We start from the raw sequence: 12348 nt of genomic DNA, 5'->3' as shown, positions 1-12348 counted from the left end.
TGTATCGAGGGCTTGATAAATATGCAATGACTTGCATAATATCGTTCGTTATGTGCTTCATGCAAATTGACTGGCTGTTTGAATATCTAATTCATGTCGAGTGCGTTTGAACTGTTTTGACATTTCTAACGTGGTAGATCGAACAGCGCGTTGGTACTTCGTAGAATTAATTTTGAGATGTCGAAAATGGTGCAATAACCAGTGAATATACATATATGTATACTTAATATCTTTCTTGCTCGTTCACAAAACGATTAAACAGCAAAACGGAAGAAACATCGATAGCTAATTATCTCATGAATAACAAAAAATCGTAAACACGTACATATTTAATATGCATCGAAAAGATATTGAAATGAAAAAACGTAAATAAGTAGCGAAAATAATACGATTATTTTGGAATTTCTACGTGCTCGGTAGGAGTTGGAAAATTAAAAAAGGAAATAAACATTGGTCCAGGAAGAATTAACTTCGACCCAATTTTATTTAGAGAATCGTCCCAGTTTGCACGCCGAGGATGTGACTCGCAGACTAACAGTTGCATTTATGGGTAACCTGTGTGTATCGATCCGATTTCAGATCATTCGAGGATGACCTGTCCGTGTGTACCAGCTTCGACGATGCTGAAGATGACGCTCAAGACCCCGGAGACTACAGGCAATCGAGACGACCACACTGGGCCAACAAAGTGCAATTTGTCCTTGCTTGTATTGGTTACTCTGTTGGCCTCGGGAATGTTTGGAGGTTTCCTTACCTATGCTACAAAAGTGGCGGTGGTGAGTATCTGCATACGTTTGCATAATTTCACTTGTAAATGCGGCTGAAGGGGTAACGAGCTTCCCAAGAAAATTACGCTTCTGTTCGAATGGAAATTCGGCAACGTAATCCGCGGCTTGCCGATAACGTAAAATTTCTAAATCTACGAATTATCCTATCGCGAGTAAACTTATCGTTCGTAAATTTGCGTATAAAATTGCGGAAGATAATTATAACCCCGGGGAATAACGATAAGAGACCAAACAAGGATATGCTAGCTTCTTTTTGCATAATACGCACGATAAGTAAATAGAAGCGACGAATAGTGGGAGGCGTGCTATGGTTGCTTACTATTTTCGTGTTAACACTTCGAACAGATGGTTTAAAACAAATTTGTACGTGCTGGCTCGTGGTTGTGACATACATACGCCTGTTACGATTAGTGCGCCGGTGATAAGAATACGTGTTTATTATTTGCATTGCCGGTGTGAAACGTGTCACTCGGGCGAAAAGCGAACTAATCACTACCGAAAGAAAAACGATTTAAACGTGAAACGTTACGCAATACGATTTTCCAGAGTTACGTGTAATCGCGCAAAGGTACGCGATTTCACATACGATTATTGCTTCGTCCTCTCGCTTATATCTCCTGGTGTAAATTGATTCGAGCATGAATCGAGACCGCAGACATTTTATTGACATAAACGACAGGAACATGATCTAATCAATTTGATTTTTCTGCATAGGTTTTCTTTACGTGCGTAATAATGCATGAGATATCGCGTACTTTATGTCACGGTGATAAATGTGTCAAACGTTTAATTTAGAACTCGTATCAAACGTTTCAGTATTTATTCCTATGAAACAGATATCCCTGGTATTATTTATTTTCTTATATTATCTTGCCTTGCTCGTTTCGTAAGTGGGATAATGTATGAAGATTAACGGTTAATAATAATTACTGCTGACACAAAGATGCAAATGATGCAGACTTTTTCACTCGCTTAACGCTTTTATCGACAAATTTTTCTTATCTTTATTTAGAATCCAGGGAGAGCTATGCTCGTTCTAGTTTCCGCAGCCGCTATAGGAAACTTTTTATTGTGCAATATAATATTTTGAACGGTTTTAAACCATAAACGAAGTATACCTGCTTTCATACTTCATAATAGTATATAAAAGTTTCGCTACGGAACGCACAGGTTTTATAAGGAACCTAATTTACTAATAAGTCTATAACGTTTTAAGCGATATTTCAAAGCTCTCTACGCTTTATACTACTACGATAATAATTAAAATCGAAGGAAAACGAGGAAAGTAAAGTTTCAATGTGAAATTTCTAATCTTATCTAGAGATTCACCGTTGATCTAATTTCCAGTGTTAAATCCTCGTTGTCTATCCAAGATTTGATAGTATATCAAATTCCCTGAAGAAATCTTCGCTTTATATCCAAGTATAGTGCAAGACGAGTACCAAAGAGGGATTCTCTTAATTATAATACCGGTGACAAAGAAACCTGCATAGAATCTACAACAAAAATAATCTCTCGGCCCGAGTGTCAGCCGTGAAGGCGTCTCGCCGCCATTTTTTCTCTAAGCATCCCTCTTTGCACACGATGGCGGGCATATTCGGAGCAAGGACACGCGTTCTTCTGGTTCGGCAAGCCGTAACACGAGTGCGCGAGTATCGTGTTACCGGTAATTTTCAAAGTCTAAGAGCATCTCGACAGAGTCCGGACATGGGGCAATTCGCTCGCGGAACTTGATACATGACCTTGCCGGAACGTAGCTAAACCGGCGAGCATCGCAAATGATTTCAATGACACCGGTGGAAATAATCGGTCAAGTATCATTTCGACCAACCGTTCGTTAAATTGGATGGCCGGAAAACCAGAGCGTGTGGCACGGTTTGATTTCAGCATGGCCAACTAACACGCTCTCTTCAATAACAAACTGCCAGCGACTCGGTTGGCTGAAAGTTTCGGCTAATTGTCGCCAGTACCATAGAACATGGGGTATACGAGTTGATAGAGAGACAGAGGGTGTTTGGATTGGGGAGTTATTGGATAATGGAACATTCGTCTTTATATTTTTTTATCACGATTATTTTGTGTTCTAACGGGGACAATATCGACGGTGGTTCTAGTAGAATATAATGTATTATACGAATATAATAATTCTTTGGTTATTTATGAGGATTTTTTATAAAAATAAGTATTATCATAGCTATTCGTAATTTATAAAGTATATAGAGTAATAAAGTAATATGTATTTATATATATTATATATTGGAAGATTCTAGTAGAAAAATATTGTAGGTGAAATCAAGAATTAAAAATCCAAGTGCAAGTATGAAATCAAACAGTTAGAAAGTTTCGGTAATTAAATCGCGACTATCGAAAATTTCACGTTTTGAAATATATACGTGCAAATTACGAATTTCAATAGGCATTGTTACATCTTTAACGAAATTTTTCATAAGTGAAAAGATCGTAACGTAACACTTATAATTTGACAAAAAACTCGGAAAATGTTACATTTTCAGCCGATGAAGATGAAAATCTGTGCTACTGTCAATTTTCAGAGTTTCATACTTCCTGTGTCTCGTAAATATTTCACTCCGCTGAAAAAGTGGATAAATAAATGAAACGAAGATAGAAATAAAACAGGAAACACTTTTGGAAAAGCGCGGAGCGAAACGGAGATTTGTAGTATACACGGAGGCAGAGCACTCTGATTTGCATGAGGCTCGCGGCATATTTATGCGACCGGTGTTCATTTACGTTTTCGTGGGAAAATCCGTGCTGAAAGGCGGGAATGAAAACTCCGCGGAAATTAACGTTATCACCTCTATTTGGTGGGATACATTTACGGTGCTTTCCGGGAGTTCTCGCATTCAAAGAGTCGTTTCTGATCAAAGAATGAAATACGGAAAACCTGGCGACACTGTTCTCCTGCAAACGAATAAAACGGAAATAGTCGAGCGAACAGGAAAGTACCGGCGGATTCGTTTTCAGAGACACTTTCCGGAGGAACGACACGACTACGGAATGTATTATGGCGGAATTACGATATCCGTTGCAACGATCGCGTATGATGAACCTTGTTAATCAAGCTGCTGGCGTGAATCACGAAGTCAGATCAGAGAATGCTGTCTGATTTGTTCGACTAGCACGGTATAACATTCGTAGAATTAATTTACATATGCGTGAGGCGCACTGACGCGGCGCGAAATATTTCAATGACACAAACGGAAGCAATAATCGTTACAGTATCTGGAAAACGTGAGCGAATTTCAGCATACAGATACACCGAATTTATCGTAAGCCATCGCGGACGAGAGATTCACGAGTATAGCGTGGGAGTTGGAGAACGAGATAAAAGAATAATTGGTGATAATCAATAAAAAGAATAATTAATTCACATATCCCAGCACCCGTGTAATTTGACTCTCATGGTCTGGGTTTTAATTAACTTACAACGAATTACGAGAGATTTATTATGTTGTGGTAGATACAACAGTATAGTATAAATATTTTATTTTATGTTATTATTATTCCTTGGCTTACGTATAGCAACGTGTATTAATAACGTGTAATTAATTTAATTAAAAAGAATTTTATTTTAGAATTTTAAAATAAAGCGGTATTTAAGGATATATAATATACATTTTATATTTGAATATAAAAATAATATTAGAATAAATATTTTAAGGTAAATATATTACTTTCGAAGCTTCGAGAAGAAGCTCGGATTTTCTGATAATTATGCACTGAATTTTCCATGGAAGTAAAGAAATATGCATTTACATTATTCATTTGTTTTTATTGGGCTCCAAGAGTTTGAGCAATTTAAACTCCTTAAAGGCTAAATCCACGTATATTTACCACGTATTTAAATATTGATAAAAATACGAATTTTTAATATTAAAATATTTCCAACACCAATGGGAAACTAAATATAAATGTAAATATAAAATATATTATACTCGCTATAATTTCATCATAGATAGTGCAATATTTATAACAGTATCGAAATATCGAGCAAGTATCGTAGACCAATATCGATTCATAGTGCACCGAAAAAGTTCTTTAACAATGACCAATCTTTTTGTCGAAAATTCGTTTATCTCCGACCTTGCAGGTGCCTGATTTATCGCGTGAGTAACACTCGTTACCTGAAAGATCGCACTAACACAGAGAAGTGTATACGTATGATGTTCGCTGGAAGAAGGAAACGAATAAATTTGCTTAATTCGAGAGATCGTAAAGAACCACGCGACACGAGCCACCAATTACCAGGCCAATTAACGAGTTTCGAAAAACGATATACGACAATGGGAAACGGCAGGCCTGCACGGGCACGGTCTGTTGTGAAAAACAATAACGCATTTCAGCAATTTGGCCGGATTAAATGCTTGTTCCGAAATTAAGTCGTAATCCACGGCACCGTGATCACCGTTTATTACGAATAAAGAGTTACATCCAGTGACCTTGTTACTGCCCACAGAATGACGATTAACGACGAGTACTATTACGTACGAGTCGTGTTTAATGCAACCTTTAATAAATCCACATTACACGCAGATTTAGTAACGACGTTTTATTCGCCGAACGTGTAAAGGGATTGGGAAAAAGGAAGTATCTATGAACGAAGAACGTCAAGCTGCGATGCACACGCACGACGATGCGATTAACCCCCTAAGCACTACGATTTAATTCATTTCATCCGCGACGAAGTTGGAGACAAATTTTCCAAGTCCACCGAATTTCGTGCTCGTTGGAATACGTTAAATGTAGTTACGCTCGCGTGATGTATATGGTTGATAATTCTGAAATTTGGCACGAAGAACTCGTGACGAGTTAGACTCGTTATTGTAATGCGTTTAATTAGAAATAGGAAATTATTCTCGTATGAAAAACGCATTTAATTCGCAGTGAAAGGTGCGAGGCCACTTCCGGTTCGAATTTAATCTTTAGGTAAACTTGTCAGGTTTTAATCTCGTGGATCTTTTATCTAACTCGCGAGGTTTGGTTTAAAATTGTTTGGAATTATTTTGACGCAGATAGCGTTGAGAAATTTTGAATCGGAAGAATTATGGATAAGTTAATGAATTGAAATTGTTTTTAGATGTCCGAAGTGGCTGTTGCTGAATTATGTTAATGAAATTTTTTCAGGTGTGTTCTTGATACCCTACTTCTTAATACTTATAGTATGTGGAGTACCGTTGTTGTACATGGAACTTAGTATTGGGCAATTCACACGACGAGGACCGATCGGTGCCATTGGTCAAATTTGTCCCTTATTCAAAGGTATATCCAAATTTTATAATAACGACAATATTATTTATTATTCGATATATTATATTAGACAAAATTATTGAAATAAACAATTAATTATTGCGTTAAATCGTTCTGAGATCGTTTAGTATCTATATATATATTTTATTTTATTCCATTTAAAATTTATGTTTTTCGAAAACTCGCTTTTTTATATAATTTATTTAAGGTCCTTATTTACATTTCCAATCCTAATTCCATATCTCACCTGAGAAGCGAACAGAAACGAATCGATTTTGTTTGTCAAAACAGGAGCTGGTTTATCTTCGGTAGTAATATCATTTTTGATGTCGACCTACCACAATGTGATAATAGCTTACGCCATATATTACTTCTTTGCGGCGTTCAGGGCAAAGCAACCGTGGTCTGACTGCGACAACTCATGGAATACTCTGGCATGTTGGTCACCCAGTTACAGTACCATCAATAATCGAACAAGACCAAATGCATCTAGAACACCGGCCGAGGAATTCTTCGAGTAATTTTTTCAATTATGATATCACTTGCCAATCCTATACTTCGAAGCATTCTGTTTGTTATTACCTTGAAATATTTATTTAGAATATTGCGTTCTAACTTTTCTCGAAATTTATATTATAATTATTAAAATTAATTAATTAAAATTATAATAATACTTTGAAATAATCGTTTAGAATATTTAGTTATAATTTAGAATTTTTCGTTGATCATGAAATATTCCTTTCTATTATTTCTTTCTTTTTTTTTTTTTCTTTCATTTGATAATCCAGCAACAAAGTACTCCAAATCAGTAATGGAATTGAAGAGTCAGGGGCATTAAGATGGGAGCTCGTTGCTTGTCTGATTACTGCCTGGATTATGGTATATTTCTCCGTTTGGAAGTCCATAAAATCGTCGGCACAAGTGAGATACCTGACCGCGACTCTGCCATTTCTTTTAATCGTCGTCTTCCTCATGCGGTCCCTTACCCTTGAAGGTGCTGACAAGGGTCTGCAATTTTTCTTCCGCCCTCGTTGGGAGCTGCTCAGCGACGCGAAGGTAACCCAGGAATTCTTTCCTCGCTCTTTGACGACAGATACATATATATCATTTGATAAAATACCTACGATCCGAGTTACTTCAACGCGACAACGTATCGTACAGTCGAGTCTGAAGCTAAAAGGCAATGTAACTCACGAGGAAAATGTCTCCTTTCTCGTACGACTCTGAAACATTTCTATGTCATGTATCTAACTCGAATAACTTTCTTTAGTCTCGTGACAAAAATCCTTACCTGAAATTCTGTAAATACCTACTACGTTACGATAGCAGAAATAATAGAGTACAATTGTAGAATACCTAATCTCGAAGAATACTTATTATTCCACTAGGTTTACGGAACGCAATTTAAATTTAAAGCATTTCGAATTTCGTAAGAAAAATTACCGTTTACATTTAAATGAAAATAATAATAGAGATAAATATGTATCTGACAGAGAAATATTTTAAAATTTGAAATGGCGACGAAAGAAAGTTATAATTTACGCTAAAATTGAATTACGCCTCTCGTTAAATCGTTGTATCATGCGTAGGTTTGGATCTACGCAGCAGCTCAAATTTTCAATTCCGTGGGCATAGCATTTGGTTCAATGATATGTTTCGCGAGCTACAACAAGTTCCACAACACCATCCTGGTGGACAGCGTGGCTGTTTCTCTCATAAACGCGTTCAGCAGCCTACTCGTTGGAATATTTTCATTTGCTACCATCGGCAACATCGCTCTCGAACAAAATATGTCCGTCGAAGATGTTTTAACAGATGGTACGTACGAGCATCCATCTTACGCTTAGCAATTATAATCTCAGAGCCTTAATAATACATTATCGTGCAAACAACGACGAGACGTTTCGCTGTCACTGATATAAATAAACGCACTTCGGGCAAGACGATGCTAAAGCGATTATTGTTTTGGAATATTCGGTAATTCGTCTCGAATCGATTACCACGAGCGATAACGAGGTTTTATCGCCGTGAAGGGACGTAACGTTGAATATTTCGTCGCTTAATGGAATGTAATGAAAATACTGTATATTATTTCGCCTGGGTGGTGTCAGTCAATGTCAGATTAACTTCTCCTACAATTTTATAGACAAATCATAATTTCCGTTCAAGGACCTGGCCTCGTATTCGTTGTTTACCCGCAAGCGTTAGCCAAGATGCCAGCATCGCAAGTGTGGGCCGTGTTATTTTTCTTTATGCTAGTCTGCCTTTCTTTGAATAGTCAGGTAAGTGATAATATCGAATAATTCTTATACAAATATTTCGTTTAATCGACAGCGACGAATAAATACGTCGATAGAGTAATTTAAAATGTAATTCCAAGAGATAATTCTCCTGTTTTTTTTATGATTTCAGTTCGCAATAGTGGAGGTAGTTGTAACGTCGATACAGGATGGCTTTCCGAAATGGGTGAAACGTCATCTCGTGTGTCACGAAATGTTAGTACTTTTAGTATGCGTCATATCGTTTCTGTTTGGCCTGCCGAATATCTCACAGGTAAGATACATTGTTGGCGAAGCCGTCGATAAGATAAATTCGTTCTGGGAAGCATTGATTTGCAGCGTAAAAAATGATTTGTTATTATGCAAACATATTACATAAATGTGACATAAATTGTATTCGTCATTTCCTTTCTACCTGCTAATTGACGTCCAGGTTGCGTGATACGAATAGAAATTTGTCATTCGGGATTTATTTTAAACAAGAATGTCGCATAGAGTAAATTATTTCAAACATTTTTTGCGGTCAACATTCGAATATCGTATAAATTGATATTTGCGAAATTTCCATCGACGATGTTTCTGTATGTTCTTTTTATTTCCAGGGTGGCATTTACTTTTTCCAATTGGTAGACCATTATGCTGCCTCGATATCGATAATGTTCTTAGCTTTCTCCGAAGTAATCGCGATATCCTGGTGTTATGGCGTGCGACGATTGTGCAATAACGTGAAAGAAATGACTGGACGCCTACCGTCCTCGTACTTCCGGTTTTGTTGGCTCATCGCAGCACCTCTTCTCATTATGGTAAATTTCATTTGAACTGTATATCGAGTTCATTACGAGTACACGAAAACACGATAACAGTGGCTAAAATGCTTGTCGTAAAATTCTCAAATAAGTATAATCATTGGAGATTGAATTAATCGAGTTTATTTTGCACTTCATTGATGTAACTTATTTACATATATACGATATATCTGTTATACATGTACATTTTAATAACTTGTCACAATATTTTCAAAACAATTTTATACCTTCTTGGAACGAAGATGACCTTTCACAGGCTACTTTCTTAATTATAATCGAATCATTTTGCACAGAGATATTTTAAAAAAACAAAGTCATAAACCATATTATAATAAACACTTGAATTGAACTAACTGGAAATCTAATTACTATACTTGCATTGAAATAAAAGAGAAAATAATAATGATTCGAATAAATCTAACGAAAGTTGGATACTTCAAATGCTTGTCCGTGTAACATACGTTTGTTCAATTAGAATAGTTAAATATTCTATTCACAAAGAGATTAATGTACACGTAATTGACAGATGAATTAAACCCGTAGATATGCATTTTTCAACGGCAATTATTGGAATAACGCATAACAGTTGAACATTGTACGAAACCTGACCATTGGCCGCACACCACATTCCCATAAATCACTGTTTCAGGCTGTGTGGGTATTCAGCTTAATTGATTATGAACCACCGACCTACCACAACGGCGAGTACAAGTACCCGTGGTGGGCAGAGGCGATCGGCTGGGGAATAGCTTCTCTTTCGCTCATTTGCATTCCCGCTTTCGCTATCTACGAGTTCATCAGAGCCAACGGCAACACTTGTGTGGAGGTACGATAACGCGAGCCCTCGCGCGGGCCGCCGATTAAAATTTCATTCCACGCGCCACCGGCCGCCATAATTTCCCTACTTTGTCTTTCAGAAATTACGGAACTCTATTAAGCCGCATTTCGAAGCGTGTAAAATTTGCGGCCAAGAATACTGTAACGAGTCCATGCACACGTTCGAGGAGGATGTGATGAAGGAGCAACAGGATGCGAATAGCCCGATACAAATGAGCATCAGTAATCCCTTGTCGAAAACCCAGACATGACGTGATAGGGGATCACTTCAAGTTATTGAGTACCTTGTAAAGCGTTCTTGCAGATGAACAACGCGTTTAACTGAAAATATAGGTAGTCTTAATATCGGTTAATCTGTGTTTTTCGTTAGTATCATTCCGTTTTAGCGTCGACGTATCGCGAGTTTACTAGTAAATACCCGACGAGGATACAAAATAGCTGCCAGAGTCGAAAATACCCGTGGCTAACGAAATTCTCGAATTCGTAATTATCTTTCGGGTTTTCCTACATCGATCGTGCAAAATCGCCAGTATTCTTTCAGCGTTTCGTGATAATTCAAAGGAAATCAAGGATATTCACGATAAACGGACGATTAAGTAGAAAAGCACTGTTTTGCTCAAACTTACCAACATCGTCGTCATACTCTAGCAAACAAGCGAATTCGCGATAAGATATATTCATTCACATTTACCAGTAAATTTGCGATATTAGTATCATCTCTCTCTCTCTCTCTCTTTTTTCTCTCTTTTTAATTATTTATTGGAAAATTGGTTACGTATACCTAAACGTATAATACTCTCAATTTATTGTATCGTAAATATTTTGTGACCTGCACGTTTGCCGTTTTTATTAATCGAAAAGGAAAAAGTAGAAAAATCGTGTCGCTGTATTTAAGTATCGTGTTATGCTTCGGTTACAAAAAAATAGCGTCATATTCCGGAAAACCGATAGGGAATAACAATTAGAAACTGATCCACGTTCGTGAAAACGTCCGAACGTGTTTCCCGTTTCAGCATTTTAACATTTAGTTCGAAATAGGAATTTTTTCGAAAACGTCCGTAACATGTAAACAGCTAAATCGATATGGTTTAACGTGCCTGCGTCGGTCATAAAGTTTATTTTATAACAAATATGCGCGACGTGGTAAACCGGAAGTGTCCACAACCGCTGCACGCACGTCCAAGTTTATGAATAATCGAGGAAGAATCATGATCGTAGAACCGCCGCGTATCGGCTGATTTATTTTTCATGTTTCAACTATGTGTTCCGGTGTCGTATCTTTAAGAATACTTTGTACGCGAGTGATTCTAAACATTGAGTCATCTTACGATTCTTTTTTAAGTAAAGCTAAAGACAATTGGTGAAACAAAGAATCGTTATTTATTAAACTCGAAATAAATTCGATATCTGAAATTGTTAATCGAATACGTTCAAGGATTATTCGATACAAATGCGATCTCAAAATTTTATTTCGCTGCAGATTAGAGACACGTGATCATACTAGAAGCATCTATGACAAATACGACCGATTAATTAATGCAATATTATTTGTTTATCCGTTTTATTTACTTAGAAAGAAAAGACTATGCTCCATAGTGTTCAGAATGACTCTGTATCGTTACATGACGTTGTAAAGTATGCAAATCTTTAGTCACTTCGATCAAACCAGCAACAAATGTAAAATACAAAAAAAAAAAGAATTAAATAATACACGCTGTCATGTCGTTAGACTTAGGATGTAGAAATTACACTTATAAGAAACAGTTAGTTCCAACTAACTACATAGGAAATCATTACTCTCCTTTTATCTCGTTTCACGCGGAAATATTTGACATTCCATTACGCCTCATGATAATTCGCGTTAATCGAAATAAAACACCGTTATTATGTTCGACTCGACATCGTACACGATAGTACATACGTCGATATACGATATCGCAATGCAAACACACCGAACGAAGGTAGAATGGTAATCGTTTAAACAATAATGAGTACAAATGCTAACATTTTCTCGTACTTTCATTGGGCAAGCAGTACCGATGGTAGCGACTGTTAAGAGAAGACAACAAGGGATGACTGCATAAGCTTGTTAACAACGTGGCTGTACACGCGATGAGAATAATTATTGTCGAGCGTGATACATCGCGTACCAAACATCAGAAGACGAAAAATTAGTGTACAAAAGCAAATTGTCAATTACAAAAAGGAGATCGAGCACGTTAGTCTCTAATTATTCAGAATTGTAATAAATTATTATATTCTCATATCATCGTTATTTTTATATGCGTTCGCATTTACAATGCATTTCCTGATAACAATTTCCAATGAATTTTCAGGTTTGCTCTAATCTGTAATATTTAATAAGTAATT

At 36.8% G+C, this 12348-nt stretch overlaps 1 protein-coding gene across 1 annotated transcript; it reads left to right on the top strand.

Annotated features, from left to right (window-relative positions):
• Window positions 1–579: 579 nt before the first annotated feature.
• Window positions 580–10229, top strand: LOC143221019 (sodium- and chloride-dependent GABA transporter ine-like; the record flags this gene model as incomplete). The annotated part of the gene is made up of 10 exons (XM_076446560.1): window positions 580–776; window positions 5934–6068; window positions 6348–6573; window positions 6845–7112; window positions 7646–7874; window positions 8226–8338; window positions 8469–8609; window positions 8938–9138; window positions 9791–9967; window positions 10059–10229. Coding segments are annotated over 10 exons (1858 nt in total), but the record flags the coding sequence as incomplete, so codon positions are not given.
• Between the last annotated feature and the right edge of the window lie 2119 nt (window positions 10230–12348).

This window comes from Lasioglossum baleicum, unplaced genomic scaffold (assembly GCF_051020765.1).
Source record: "Lasioglossum baleicum unplaced genomic scaffold, iyLasBale1 scaffold1819, whole genome shotgun sequence".
Classification (NCBI taxonomy): domain Eukaryota; kingdom Metazoa; phylum Arthropoda; class Insecta; order Hymenoptera; family Halictidae; genus Lasioglossum; species Lasioglossum baleicum.
The sequence above is the reverse complement of the archived record's forward strand: the minus strand, read 5'-3'. Positions and strand labels throughout refer to the sequence as shown.